Here is a 14790-nt window from a genome sequence, read left to right as displayed (position 1 = left end):
ATCAATTAATGATTAATACCAAAGGCAAGAACTGAAAAACATATTAAATGCAAGTATGATCTAGTGAAGTAGTAGACTCTGCATACTTAATTAAACTCAAACTTCAACTATTTAAACTGAACCCATTTTACGTCATTTGATTAATGCTTTTGTATGAGTTTCATTGCCCTAAACTCAAACATTTATTTATCTTTTTTAAGATAAAAATTGAAAATAAAATTTATATTAATTTATAGATTTATAAAAATATATTAGTCTCTGCACCAAATAGATACGTCCCCGGGTACGGCCTGTTGTTTAATAATGTAACAGCTAACCATTTATTAACATTATCCTCTCTTTTTCTTCACACCCTGCCACTGCAATCACACAGTGGAGAGAATTTCTTTGTTTCCCAACAAGCATATGCTATACCCCAACCATGCAAAAGAGAATATTTAGTACTTTAGAAAAACAAAATTATTTATCTTTATTATATCTTCAAATGGAGTTAAGTTAACTATTTAGAAACCGAGTGCTTTTTTCTATATTTGGAAGTGTTGATAATGCATATTTGTAAGTAATGAGATGTTAAGCAATCAAAATATTCGAGCATTATAAGTAAATAAAGGTTTGGGTTCAGCTTCATTTCAATAGAATATAAAGAGGTTTAAGTAAAGAACAAACACGAAGTCGATCATTTACGTATGTGAGTTCATGCATATATTATTATTATTATTATTATTATTATTATTATTATTATTATTATTATTATTATTATTTTTAGTTTAAGTTATTTCATAGGTTTTTAATAGTTTTCTAATTAAGTCTTTGAACTAGTTCTGACGTTGAAAGTTTTGTAAAGTTTTGTGGGAAGAATGCTTAAAGTTGAATTAACGCGTGCAGATGAAAATAGGGGTTGGATGATCTCATTGAGGATATTAAATCCAAAACTTGTAATGGTGAAAATATTGGCCTAATAAGAATATATGCAAAAGTTACCATACAAAGTTATAAATTAATTAGGTTGCATAGGTGACTTTTTTTTATAATAACCATTAAAAAAATGATGGAGTGCTTAATATCTAAGTTTTTAGAAAAGAGAAAGCTAATTTGTAATAAAAATAAAATTTAAATATGTTTGAGTTCATTATGCTCCTACATGTTTTTAATTTCCTGAAATATATTTATTAAATTTTAAATATCATATATGTTTTTAAATATTTTTAAATAAATAAATAATATTTTAAAATTTTACACTATTTATTTTGATGTATTATGTTTATTTTGTGAAGTTATTTTTGAAAATAAAAGAAGAAATAAAAAATAGAGAAATTGATTACGTGGTTGGAAAGAAAGAAATCCAAGTTGTAACGAACGACAGAATGACCTGTGTCGTCTTACCTTATATAGATACAGGGCTGCAAATTGCAGAGCAGACCTGCAAAACAATAATGACAAAAACATCTTACGCACTACTCGAATTAAGGTGGCTATTGCAGTTCACAGAGGACCAAAATCGTGTCCTCTTTTCCAAGGAAGGAGCCACACATGATTCTATGTGACTTCCAAAAACAGCAAAAGTGATAAAAGAAGAAAACAACGTGTCTGTCTCGTGAATTTCACCATCGCACGTGAAACCCACATGCACTGCTCATGCTTGCCGCCCCTCACTGTTTTCTCTCTTTTCTCCTTCGGATGGATAATCACCATGTTTGGTGAACTTCAGCATCTCCATTAAATACCATATTATTATTATTATTGAATCTGCAAATTCAAATGCAATGCACCAGAAAAAAGATAGAAGGTCCACATGGATGGAGCCAAATCCCCAACCAGGTGAACAAGGGTCCAAGTGGACGTTCCTCATTCACCATGTCTCCTCATATAATCAAAAAATATTCACCTTCCTCCATACTCTCTAATGGACCCCAATTACTCATGTTTTTTTTTTTTTTCTTTTCTTTTACCAACATTCAACTTATTTTAATTTATTTTATTTTATTTCAAAAGACAACCAAACATCCAATCCCTTGTGGATTATCTCGTTGACCCATAACTAATCCTGTTTCCGTTAATTAACTCCCACTTTTTTGGCGTCCCTTTCCTCTTTCTTTCTTCTAATTTTCTACAAATAAATCTCAAATCCTTTCTATAACCTCTTTAGGTGGTCCCTACACGCAATCTAATTAGTGTTTACATTACTAATTAATGCAATCTAATTGAATCAAAATAAAGGGACCACATGTAAACAAACCAACCCAAGGGTTACCATTTTCTTAAGCCTTTCAATTCTTTAACAAAGCTGCGATTAATTAAACCAATCAGAATTAACCCCAGTCTTTCCAACAACGAAGGCAAGAAAGATTGCACCTTTTGTCAATTTGGAAATTGTTAAAAGCGATCTTCGGGTCATTGACTTTGTTAATCTTTTTTTAACCCTCAATTTATTATTAAGCAGGGATCTGATTTCAGTATTGTTTTTCAAGATTATCTACTTCAAAGAGTGTCATTGCCCAAACAGGTTATAATGATATGGATATGATTCTGTTGGTTGCATTATGGATGCACTCATACACATCCACACTTACCCAATTTTGCTAAGATAATATATACAAAACCACAAAACATGGAAGTTGATACTTTCCTTCTAAGTACACAGAATAGAGACACGCAGACAAACAAATACTCCTCCTATCTTAATGTGGTGTCACAACATGCCAAACCTACCCATCATTGAATAATATTTTTTATGTTGGTTATTGTTTATCAAATTCTACCAAAGTCTATTTAAATTTTTATATTTTAATGGGTTTTAATCAATAATACAGTAACATGTTTTTAGTCATTTTATTACAACAAAAATTAGACGAAAATTTTTAGAGCCTCTTTTTATTAATCTTTAATTATGAAATGGAATTTTAATTTAGTTAATATAACGGAAAAACACTCAAGAGATTAAGTATTTTTAAAAAACAAGAGGAGCGTGTGATCCACTCGCGTAAGAGGAGGGTGACCGTGTGGTTCTGGAAGGGTCCCAGAAACTTAAACCACGACATCTTTGTGACTAAACCATGGTTAGTACTTAGAAACCCCTGAATTTCGCACTCTCTCTTTATGTTTCTGTCTGTCTCATTTGTGTCACTGCTAGACACAGCTTTCGTCTGCATTGCCCCTCTGCAAATCTTTCGCCGCTTTCTGCGTCCATTTGGGTCTTCTGAAATTTTGGGTCTTCTCTTTCTTCGAGCTTAGACACGGTCTCTTAGGCCTGAAAGCTTACTTTTTGATACTACCCAGTGGTTGTGCAGATTGGGAATTATTACTCCCACTCAAATAGTAGTGTTGTTGCATTTGGATTAGGAATACTTCGTTGGTATCTATTCTCGAGGAACTAATGGTTTCCAAAAATTTCGTATCTTTTTGGGTGCCCGTTTGAGAAGATTTCACTGGGTTTCATCCTGAAATTATTGGGGTTACATGGGTTTCCCTGATCTTAGCCGACAATCGGTGTCACTATTGTCGATGGAACTCAACTGGGTGGTTGTATTTGCCAATCTGAATGCTGCTGATTAGGGGAAAAATAAAAAGAAAGAAAAGAACCCAAATAGTTCGAGTCTTTTAAAGTCCCTTACTATACTTTGCAAGGTTTGTTCATGATATATACTTATATACATACATTGAAGTTGTTTAAGTATTTTTTTGACTGATGCTGTTTTATTAATTTAATTATGTATTTAAGTCTTGTTTCTCCCTGATAAGGACTTGAGATATTAAAATAAAAGGGTTTTAGTTTTGTAAATTATTGCTACTGTGATGTAATGTTAATGTAAGCTTGTTTCTTTTCCTTTTATAATCATGCCATAGTAAGAGTAGGGTGGCTGACGTCAGGTTTCTTTTATGTCTTCCAACCTCATTTGGATTCCAAAGGTTTCCCAGTTAATATACCAGAGTATGTTGGAAGCAACATTGGGGGGTCTGAGTGCCTTAATTTTGATTTAAGGCCTTTCTGAGTTTTGGTACTTTGGTTCCGCGGATCGATTGATTCATCATCATCGTCGTCGTCATGCCTTTGTACGAGTTATACCGTCTGGCTAGAGAGAAGCTTGGTACAGAGAATAACAGCACACGTGCATCTGATCAATGTTCCTCGTAAGTTCATTAGCACAGGCTGTTGCAAGCCTTTCATTTATGTGTTTGAATTTGACTTTTATCGTTTTGTTTATCCTTTCATCTTAACTCTGTTTTTGTTTTTTGGTTTGAAATTGGATTGTAGACCTGAGAATGATTTTTTTGAGCTAGTTTGGGAGAATGGTCAGATTTCTAGCCAGGGTCAGTCTAGTAAAGTTAGAAGGAGCCCATCTTGCAGGAGTTTGCCATCTCACTGCTTACCATCTCACAGTCCCAAGGGTAGAGACAAAGATGTAGGATATGGTGCCAACAGGATGGGAAAATTTAGAGATTTAGACTCTGGTTTGAATGAAATTTCAATGTCGGTGCCGTCCCGTGAAGTTGATTTCTGTCAAGATGAAGATGTGTTACCTTGGTTTGATGATTACACAACAATGGATGGTTCATTGCAACATGACTATGGTTCTGATTTCCTTCCTGCCCCAACTAGCTTTACCCTATTGGATAAAAAAAGTAATAGCAATATGGCTTTGAGGGATTCTCATAAAACTTCTGAAGAACAAGGGAATGTTTTCAAGGATTCTTCAGCTGAGCAAATTGGAACTGCCGAACCCAAAGCTAGCACCAGTCAGTTATACCCTCCGTCATTGCATCATTGTCAAACATCTTTTGTATCTTCAAGATCCAGAACATCAGATGTAACTGAAAATAACAATACTAGTAATGGAAACCAGGATGCCACTTATGGCGAAATTACCAATTTTCTATCTTCCTCAAGTGATTTTTCTAGCCCAAAGGGGAAGAAGCAAGAGCCACCTCTGCCTGGCAATGGTTCCAGTTCCACCGTAATGAATTTCTCCCATTTCGCTAGGCCTGCCGCAATGGTAAGAGCTAATCTTCAGAACATTGGCTTGAAGTCTGGTTTGTCTTCAGCAAGATCAGACAGTATGGAAATTAAGAATAAAGATGCAGCGGCAACTAGCAGCAATCCTCCTGAATCAATTGTTGTTGATTCAAGTGGTGAATGTCCAAAGGAACTGACCATGCGCTCTCAGCAGGTTGTGGATCAATCCAAGACTGATTTGAACACTTCACTGTCCAAAGCTGTTGAACAGAAGTCAGTGCTTTCTAAGCAGTCAGAGACTGCTTGTAATGAGAGTTCCACTAAGATTGACCAAATTGCAGATCAAGTTCTTGGTGACAGTGGTGCTAAAGGGCAGACAACTGCTGAAAAAAGTATGGAGGCAGCAGTAGCCTCTTCCTCTGTTTGCTCTGGCAATGGTGCTGACAGAGGTTCAGATGAGCCAAATAAAAATTTGAAGCGAAAAAGAAAAGACACCGATGATTCTGAGTGCCATAGTGAAGTGAGTTAAAGTCTTGTATATACAGTGTTTTATGTGTTTAATTGTTACCTTACATATCTTATAATTCCCCTCCAATAATCAAGAAGACATTTTACATGAAGGATGCTGAAGAAGAATCAGGGGGTGTTAAAAAGGCAGCTGGAGGGCGTGGAGGTACAGGTTCCAAGAGAACCCGTGCAGCTGAAGTGCATAATCTATCCGAAAGGGTTAGCAAGACCTACTGTGCAGTATTAATTATAAAACACATTTTCCCTCTAATATCAGTTTATGATATTTCTGATTGTAATTTGTGCCTACAGAGGCGAAGGGACAGAATCAACGAGAAGATGCGTGCGTTGCAAGAACTCATTCCAAATTGCAATAAGGTTGGTTTGGATTTATCTGTTCTTTCATTTTTTAAGACACCTGAAAAACTTTGTTAGATATTGGAATGAGGAAGATTTATCAAATCATCAGAAGTTACAACCTAATATCCATAAAACCAACCTGAAGTTAAGCATTTTGTTTACAGGATTTGAATCCTCCATTTGAATATGAACTGTTATCTTTCATTAACTATATTGGTTGTAAAAGTCGGAGAAGTTCATAAGAGACTACTTTGGTTTTTCTGACTTCATATCTATTATAATAGGTGGATAAAGCCTCAATGCTAGACGAGGCAATTGAGTATCTTAAAACACTTCAGCTCCAAGTTCAAGTAATGTCTCTAGCCCTCTGGCTTTGGTTAAAATTTTCTGATGATAAATGCTATACTTGTGGTGAGAGATTGATTCCTATCTTCTTTTGCAGATTATGTCAATGGGAGCTGGTTTATATATGCCTCCAATGATGTTACCTGCAGGAATGCAGCACATGCATGCACCACATCTGGCTCCATTTTCACCTATGAGTGTTGGCATGCATATGGGATATGGTATGGGTTATGGGGTGGGAATGCCTGACATGAATGGTGGACCTTCAAGATTCCCTATGATTCAGGTGCCCCAAATGCAAGGAAGTCATATCCCTGTGGCCCATATGTCTGGACCTACTGCTTTACATGGGATGGCCGGATCAAATCTTTCAGGGCTCGGGCTTCCTGGACAAGGACATCCCATGCCAATGCCGCGGCCTACCGTGCTACCTTTTTCAGGAGGACCTGTCATGAATTCATCAGCTCTGGGACTACATGCCTGTGGATCATCAGGACTTGTTGGAACCGTGGATTCAGCTTCTGCATCTGGCTTAAAGGATCAAATGTCAAATGGTGTCCCACTAGTTAAGCAAAGCTCTGGTGGCCGTGACTCAACAAGTCAGAGGCCTACACAGGTATGTTTACGGACAGATTTGTAGAGCTTTTATATAAATGTATCTCAGCACAAACAATTTACTTCGTTGATTTAATTGTAACAGTCATGCATGAAAGTAATAGCAATAGCATGACATAGTATTCAGTTGTGAAGTATAATTGCAAATATTATTGAATCATTCTGAAAAAGTTTGCCAAATCTCTTATGCACTTGCTTCCCTGGACAGAATTAAAAAGTGAAAAGCCTATTGCATTGTGTTTCTAGTCATTCTAGGTCACCTGAAATAACCATTCTTATCTAATGAATTGTTCTAGTTATTTGATTGATATTACTTCTAGAAGAAGGTGCACCACCACCAGATGTCAACTTTGACAAGTATAGATTGTATGGTTTGAATGAACATTTTCTATTTTAGAAACTGAAAGAAACATGTAAAAAGGTAAAGGTCGAAATAAAAAGTAATTATGTGGTTTTCTAGCACAAGTATTAGTGCATCCCTGTCCCCATGATTAATTTTCATTTTAATGAAAATATTCTGCTTCCATTCTTTTACTCATCTCTTCATGTCTGTGTTCTCCGATTTTGTTATGCTAGAGTGAAGCATCTGTTGTTGGATTTGAGCAATCTGCTTTGGTTCATAATAGCGGTCATACCTCTGAGGCTAATGACAATGGAGCTCTTAATCCTTGTCCCAGCAGATAACGTTATGTCTGGTAAATCTTTTGAATATCTATCACTATGCGCATACACGTGCACAAAGGCACAGACTGACTAACTGTTGAGTTGTTCTTGCAGGTTATGATCCATAATAATACCGTGCCTGATTGAAGTTTTAGAAAATGTGAGTCTTAATCTTCCCGCAGATTACCATACAGGATACTTCAGAGTCATTGAGGTTAACCCCATTACAATAACTACTGACTGAATCCTAATTTCCGGACTTACGAAATTGCACGGATTTTGTAATATCTTAAGAGGTGCAACTCATTTGTACATCCATTTAGCAACCTGTTCAATCAATTGGCGTAGAAATTTGATATATTATTACAAATATGTATTCAAGTGTTTGATCATATCTATCATAGCGATTCTTTGGTTTAATGAAATAATAGATTTTTTTTCTTTGCCTTTGGCATCTAATTTCTCACCCTCCTAGCCCTGCAAAATTAATGAAAATGGGTACAGTAGGAGCACTAAGATGTAGATTACTGTTCTAGTGCTTCTAAGTATTTCAGCAGTTCGTAAAGATTTATTTGAAAATTTATATTGGTAGATTGGTTGGTCTCCGATCATATTCATTTGTTATCTAGCATACCAGTTACCATCGACGGTGGAGAAGCATATATTTTTAATACATCATCGTAGTGAAGGAGAAACTGATTATGATTCCGAAAGCACCTTGAAACAGTTTTGTAATAAACAATCAATACTAGATCATTATGAGGTCTTTTTACAAAACGTACAAACATGTAAACTTTACACAATAAGTTAAAATTGCTTTCCTCGTTTATCAGCTGCAAACAAAAACACAATGCAAACTATCCAAAAGAATAATACAGAACAAAACAATCAAATTTTACACCATTGCCTAATCACGGCCTAGATCATCTTCTATATACACTACACTCTGCACACCTTTTGGCATTCAAACAAATTCAAGTGAAAATTACGATGTATAAAAACCAACTTATACGCTATAATGCTATGCACCACGATAATGAAAAATAAAGCAAATACGTAAATGCTGCAAACTTGTTCACTCAGTTCCATTATTTGACTTTAATGTCGCCCTTGGCCTCCGAGGAAAGGTTCTTGGAGGAAGGAGATTTGCCAGTGATAGCTTTCTTTGCTTTCACCAGTGACTGTTTAACCTTTGATATAATGTTATTTGATTGCTTTTGAGCTGGCTTGGCTGGAGTTTCTTTTGGAAGGTCCTTGGATGTTTTTATTGCGTCACTTTGCTTGGTGACTTGAACCTCAGTTTTCTCAGGCTCCACAGTTTGTTCTTTCTCTAACTTGTTGACTCCAGGTTCAACATATTCTTCTTCTTTTTCTTCAAATTTGGATGCCAAGGTTTCTCTAACAGGTTCACTTACAGCTCTAGAGATTTCTTCTACCTTTGCGTCACTGTTCCCTTCCTTCTTGTCATCAACTACTGAGCCATCATCATCACCTCTTACATCCTCCTCCTTCACACTCTCTGCTACTTCAGTTGTTGCTGTCTTTGCCTCATTCTGTTCCTCAACCTTTCTGCTTTCAGCCTCTTCCTCTGTTGAAGATCCAGTGACAGCATTAGGTGCTTCAGGTTCCTTTTTGTCATCATCATTTGCGGCAACGGCAACCTTTTCTTCCACATCAGCTGGAATAGAATACTCCCTTTCTTCTTTTAAGATAGCTTCAGCTCCCTGATCAACTGAGGCTGGTTCTGGACTTTTTACGATGCTAGCCACTTCATTTGGTACCCCTTCAATCGCATCAGTAATGCTTGACTCTTTACTGTTGTCCTCTTCAATAACCTTTTCTGCTACTTCAGGAGAAGGTTCCACAATATTTGCTTGAGGTTCTTCATTTGATGAAACTTGTGGAGCATTTTCAGTGTGGCCAGTTTCCTCCTCTTTGTCAGTTTTCACAATATTTGCTTGAGGTTCTTTATTGTCATCCTCTTCAACAACCTTTTCTGCTACTACAGGAGAAGGTTCCACAGTATTTGCTTGAGGTTCTTCATTAGATGATACTTGTGTTGCATTTTCAGTGTGGCTAGTTTCCTCCTCTTTTTCAGTTTTCACAATATTTGCTTGAGGTTCTTTATTGTCATCCTCTTCAACAACCTTTTCTGCTACTACAAGAGAAGGTTCCACAATATTTGCTTGAGGTTCTTCATTCGATGAAACTTGTGCAGCATTTTCAATGTGGCTAGTTTCCTCCTCTTTTTCAGTTTTCTCTTCCTTGATCGTGTCATCTGAAGTTCCTTCACTCTTGGGGATCTGAAGCACAATTTCAGGAGAAGGTTCCACAAGATTTGCTAAAGGTTCCTCATGTGATGAGACTTGTGCTGCATTTCCAGTGAGTCCAGTTTCCTCCTCTTTGTCAGTTTTCTCTTCCTTGACCGTGTCATCTGAAGTTCCTTCACTCTTGGAACTCCCAAGCACAGCTTCAGGAGAAGGTTCCACAATATTTGATTGAGGTTCCTCATTTGCTGAAACCTGTGCAGCATTTACAGTGAGGGTAGTTTCCTCCTCTTTGTCAGCTTTCTCTTCCTTGATCAGGTCATCTGATGTTCCTTCAGTCTTGGCTGTCTCAATCACAATTTCCTTCTCAGTCTCCACATCCTTAAAATCTTCCGCAACTTCCTCATTTGCTTGTAATTGTTCTCTTGACGTCTCCTCCACTTCAATTGACAGAGGCTCTGGTTTCTCTATTTTTTCAGGAACTGCGTCTGACTCTGAGTTGCCAGTCTCTTTCACCTTCTCAGCACTGCCTTGTTGCTCCGCATTTTCAGCTTCTTCTTCGGGAACAGCTGTCTTAGGCTGCTCTTCTTCCTCTAGTTTTTCTGGTTCAGTTTGACTTTCATCAACTTTCGCAGCCACCGGCTCTGCTTTCTCTGTTTCACTGTGGCTTTCATCAACTTTAGCGGCCGATGGCTCTGCTTTCTCTGTCTCAAAGTTGTTAGTCTCTTTCAACACCTCTGCCTCAAAATCTAGTTCTCTTGTTTTTTCCTCCATGGCATCACTTTTTTCTGCTGATTGTTCAGGAATTGCAGATGTATCTGGTTTCTCCTCTTCCCTTGGTTCCAATGATTGCTTCTCTGGTTCTTTCTGGTTTCCATTCACTTCAGTAACCACAGGTTCTGCATCCACTGTTACCGTGGCTCCCGTTTCAAAGTTATTGATCTCTTCCACTACATCTTCTGAGGGTCCCGTTGCTTTTCCCTCTACGGTATCACTCGGTTTCTCTTCGGCATCAGCTGTTTGTTCAGGTACTGCAATTGTGCTTGGTTGCTCAGCCTCATGCAATTCTTTTTCTGCTTCTTCTGTTTTTTCTCCCACTTGTACAGCTTCAGGCACAACCTTGTCTTCCAAAACTTGAGCCTCTTTCACCAGCTCTCCTTCTGATTCTGCCGGAGGATTAGTGTCGTCTGTCTTGGGTTGCGCTTGTTTCTCCTCATCTGTTTCCACAGATTCATTTTCTAGTTGCTGTGCTGGTGTTTCTTCCACACTGGGTTCTGTGGATGGTGCCACAACTGGCTGGGAATTGGCTGCATCGTGAACTGGTTCAATATCACTGATAGTGTCCGAGGCCGGAACCACTTCCTTCTCCTCCTTTAGTTTATCTTCGGCGGCAATAGTTGCATCTGATGGCAGTGAATTTTCAGTGCTTTCTACTGCAATAGCAGGCTCAACCTGGTGATCAACATCTTCTGTTGCAGTTGGTGTTGAACTTTGTGCATCCTCAACCTTGTCATGGTTCAGACCATCTTCAGCAGAAGCCTCTAGAGCTGGGGAATCGTCAGATTTTTCTACCTCAACTGAAGCAAGCTCTGCCGTCACCTTATCTTCTGTCTTATTTGAAGAAGTGTCCTCAGGCTTCTCATGCTTGACTTCATCTTCATTGGCTAAAGAAGCAATCATTTGTGCAATGCCTTCGTCCTTTTCCTTCTTCACGTATTGCTGTACAATAAAGATGAAAAGACATTGATGATTAAATTACGAGTTCCAACCAACCGAAGGTACTCTTAAGCATTAACAAACAATGAATGTAAGAACAAATAACAAAGTATGAACAAGTAAGAATTTAAACTAGTTGGGGAAGTAAGAAAGCGTGACACAAAAATAACAGCTTTTTCCATCATCTTCAACCAACATCATAGACCTTAAACGGAAACTGACATGAAGTATATGATAAGACCATTGGCATGTCTTTGGCTGCTGCTGCTCTTCTGTTTAATATATATTTATAATTTGCAAGTTCGAAAAAAAAAATACTACCTTGATTTGCACTAAATGCACATCTACAGGACACAACTTTTTCTGAGATGCAATGGCAACAATGGCGGTACCTTGATCTGCCATTTCCTTATCGAAAGGTATCTACTTATCTTGCATTGCAATCAATGATGGAAAAAGTGGGGAGGCACGTTGCAAAAGTTTTTTAGCTACACACAATTTTATTATGTTTGATACTCTTTCATTTTTGTCTTGACCACCTTACTTTCCTTTGTATAAATAAAGATGTTGGATTGACAATTTCTTATGTACAAAATAACCTTGAATAACGTCCTCAGTTGTTTAAAGAAATACCATAACTTTAGGCTATATATTATCAAAACTTTCTTAATATTTACAATGTGCAACATTGACTTTAATTATTTACATGTCAGACATATTACTAAGGAAATATTATTCACAAAAGTTTACGACATTTGGGTCTCAAACTTCCATTAGTTTAATATTACGAAAACTCTAAAACTTTTATATATAAGAAAAATTGTTAGCAGAACTATAAATTTAGTTTAAGCAAAACAAATTAAGTAGAAATATAATTTTTTGGCCTCACTAATTTTCTAGATCCGGGTTTGATAGATTACAGGTATATTTTCTAGAAAAGATGTTGATCAAATTCATTTTTGCAAAATTTGAAGGTATGCACCTTCACAAGACCACTTGAATTAAAAAAAAATAACAACAAATACATGAATAATTTTATAGAAACAAAATATTTTCTTTGAAAGCTACTATGCAAATCCTTAATAATTAATTACGATTGGAGATGAAAAAAGAGTTGAACAAAGAAGTGACAAAGCAGAACAAACTTTTTCACTGTTCTCCATGTTTGTGAATGCTGTGATGAAAACAAACTCATGCGTATAGCAAAGAAATCACAAAATTTGCTCACAGTTTAGCAACTGAGTAAAGAATCATAAAAGAACATATATGAAAGGTTGAGTAGCAGAAAAAGAAGTTGAAGACGATGATAGTGAGAAAATAGAAATGAACAGACCTGATCAGTAGCAGATGCAGCAGTCTCAGTAGCCATGATCACCTTCAGAGTGTTTGGAGAAGTTGAGGTAGAGAAAGAGATAAAGAAAGTGTATGTGGTGAGAGGAATAATTTGGTTGGCAACAACTCCAGGAAAAGAAGGAAAGCTAGTTGAACTTTAGGAAGAAGAAGAAGTAGTTTTCCACAGAAAAAAGCAGAAACATAGATGTTTGACAGACTGTATCACATGAGCTGGTAAGGTGGTCTCAATGATTTAGGAGGATTAGGATTAAGGTGCCACTAAAGTTTTCCCATTAAAAACAAAAAAGTATAAAATAAAAAAAGTTGATCACATAGCTGTGAGCTGTGGCAAAGTAACTAGCTTTATTGGGGACCAGATCAGTGGCATTTAACCTCTCAACATGTTTGGGCCCTCTCCTCAACCCTTGTGCTTATTAAGATTCCTGTACGTCATTAACCTTAATTAAATTCAACAAATTACGGAAACCATAAATCAACACACTCATATATCAGGCCAAAAAACTTAGGATCCACTAGCCAGTACCAACTTATAATATTATGCAACTTGTTTCTTTTAGATTAAACTTCCTTTTTTGTCAGTTTTGTTCAACCAATTTCTCTTAATCATTCATAATTGTATACAAACAAACAATGATTAAGAGAAATTATAATATACAAATTTAAATAGTTGTCACCTTGAAATTTTCTAAATAGTTATGTTCACTTTCGATACCATTCTACCTTGTTTTTATATGTATGTATAAGTAAAACTGTCATACTAATTCGCTTAAAAAATGATGAAATAGATAAGCACATGATTTGAGGTCGTGTTTTGTTCTACGTTAGGATGATAAATTTGTTTAAGTTTTCAAACTTGGATTAAGACGTAGCACTTGGATGAAAATGATGCTGCCTCATGTCACTTTATTGGTGTTCGCATGTTATGCATCATAGGGTATACCCCCCTATTCCCCCTCTTTTGGTTCGAATTTCTTTATTAATATTATATTACTTTGATGAATGAATTGTTGCATCCAACATGATATATGTTTTTGGTTCTTTGAGGCTTAACCTAATAATCTTTTGAATCTGAAAAGGAAAATGAGTATTGTGAAGTGACAAGAATGATGAGTGATTAGTGATGACAGCTGCCACAACCCTGTTTTTAAAGATAGAAGAGATTTTGTTGAAAAAATTATGAGTTCTCAATTCCACAAAGATGCAAAGAAGCCCACCTTCTTTAGCTATTGAGCTGGTTCTCTTTCACATGTCCCCCCATCTTTGGAATCTTCCATTTCTGAACTCGGTCGGTGTAAGAGTGAAGGTGGTCCTTCACCACTTATAAGCCTGTAATTTTCTTGAAATAATTACAAAGAGAGAAAAATAAATAAAAAATTGCTTACAGAGAAGGAAGGAAGGATGTTGTTTTTTCTGTGTCCAGGTTAACTATAGCGGACATCATGGGCAGGAACATTCATGCCTGAAAGGTATTGATTAGGTGGAAATTTATACAGAGACCCAACTTGACCATTAATTGTCTCCAAAAGAAAAAACGACTCTTCCACACAGAAAAGGAAATTAACAATTCGTTTAAACTAGACAAGATTCATGTTTGGCCTTTCATTTCAGTTTATAATGTTTTTTCGTTTTGATATTTTCGGCATCTACAAGTCACATCTTCGTTTTTTCTTCTTAAAAAAATGTTAATGGATTTAATCTAAGTGATTTATAGGGTAGACTCATTCACAAGGGATTCATATACTGTTATAGTTAAGGAAAACTTTATTATGTGTTACTATTTGTCTGTGATCACAAGTTTGTGTTTGTTCGTAAAACTAAAACTAAAACTTTACACCACCAAATAATTAAACTTTTCTCCTTTTTTCCATTGAGAATGCCAACGAGTGTAGTATATATGAAGTTGACGACGGATATTGGTGGAGCAGAAGTTAAGAAAACGATGTTACAGAAGTAGGTTATTAGGGCATTGTGGTGGTGGAGTTTGGTGAAGTGAAGATGTTACTTCTTAAGGTT

General features: G+C 36.4%; 2 protein-coding genes across 4 annotated transcripts; one reads left to right on the top strand and one right to left on the bottom strand.

Annotated features, from left to right (window-relative positions):
• Positions 1–3078: 3078 nt before the first annotated feature.
• On the top strand, positions 3079–7895 carry LOC114192043 (transcription factor PIF3-like). 3 transcript variants are annotated; one of them, XM_085676212.1, is made up of 9 exons: positions 3079–3624; positions 3907–4128; positions 4253–5471; positions 5558–5677; positions 5771–5836; positions 6103–6168; positions 6261–6779; positions 7355–7473; positions 7556–7895. In XM_085676212.1, the coding sequence occupies exons 2-8, from the start codon at positions 4043–4045 to the stop codon at positions 7460–7462; spliced, it is 2184 nt and encodes a 727-aa protein (XP_085532338.1). In that variant the 5' UTR covers positions 3079–3624; positions 3907–4042; the 3' UTR covers positions 7463–7473; positions 7556–7895. The 3 variants fall into 3 exon arrangements, with proteins under 3 accessions (XP_085532338.1, XP_085532339.1, XP_085532340.1); XM_085676213.1 differs by having other exon boundaries at positions 3844–4128; XM_085676214.1 differs by having other exon boundaries at positions 3081–3624; positions 5573–5677.
• A 349-nt stretch (positions 7896–8244) lies between these two features.
• On the bottom strand, positions 8245–14221 carry LOC114191921 (neurofilament protein-like protein). The gene is made up of 3 exons (XM_028081376.2): positions 13992–14221; positions 12758–13199; positions 8245–11427 (listed from the first exon to the last, which is right to left on the bottom strand). Exons 2-3 carry the CDS (start codon positions 12791–12793, stop codon positions 8530–8532), a joined length of 2934 nt encoding a protein of 977 aa, XP_027937177.1. The 5' UTR covers positions 12794–13199; positions 13992–14221; the 3' UTR covers positions 8245–8529.
• Positions 14222–14790: the final 569 nt, after the last annotated feature.

This window comes from Vigna unguiculata, chromosome 7 (genome assembly GCF_037176805.1).
Source record: "Vigna unguiculata cultivar grain cowpea cultivar isolate G323 ecotype 2 chromosome 7, ASM3717680v1, whole genome shotgun sequence".
NCBI lineage: Eukaryota > Viridiplantae > Streptophyta > Magnoliopsida > Fabales > Fabaceae > Vigna > Vigna unguiculata.
This window is presented reverse-complemented; position numbering and strand designations above follow the sequence as displayed.

What these genes read in the sequence shown, in the direction of transcription:
- LOC114192043 (XM_085676212.1), top strand. Translation starts at nt 4,043, where the DNA reads ATGCCTTTGTACGAGTTATACCGTCTGGCTAGAGAGAAGCTTGGTACA. An exon ending in TCATTCCAAATTGCAATAAG is followed by an intron (nt 5,837 to 6,102) that starts GTTGGTTTGGAT and finishes CTATTATAATAG; the next exon opens with GTGGATAAAGCCTCAATGCT. An exon ending in CACTTCAGCTCCAAGTTCAA is followed by an intron (nt 6,169 to 6,260) that starts GTAATGTCTCTA and finishes CTTCTTTTGCAG; the next exon opens with ATTATGTCAATGGGAGCTGG.
- LOC114191921 (XM_028081376.2), bottom strand. Translation starts at nt 12,793, where the DNA reads ATGGCTACTGAGACTGCTGCATCTGCTACTGATCAG. An exon ending in CTGCATCTGCTACTGATCAG is followed by an intron (nt 11,428 to 12,757) that starts GTCTGTTCATTT and finishes TTTATTGTACAG; the next exon opens with CAATACGTGAAGAAGGAAAA.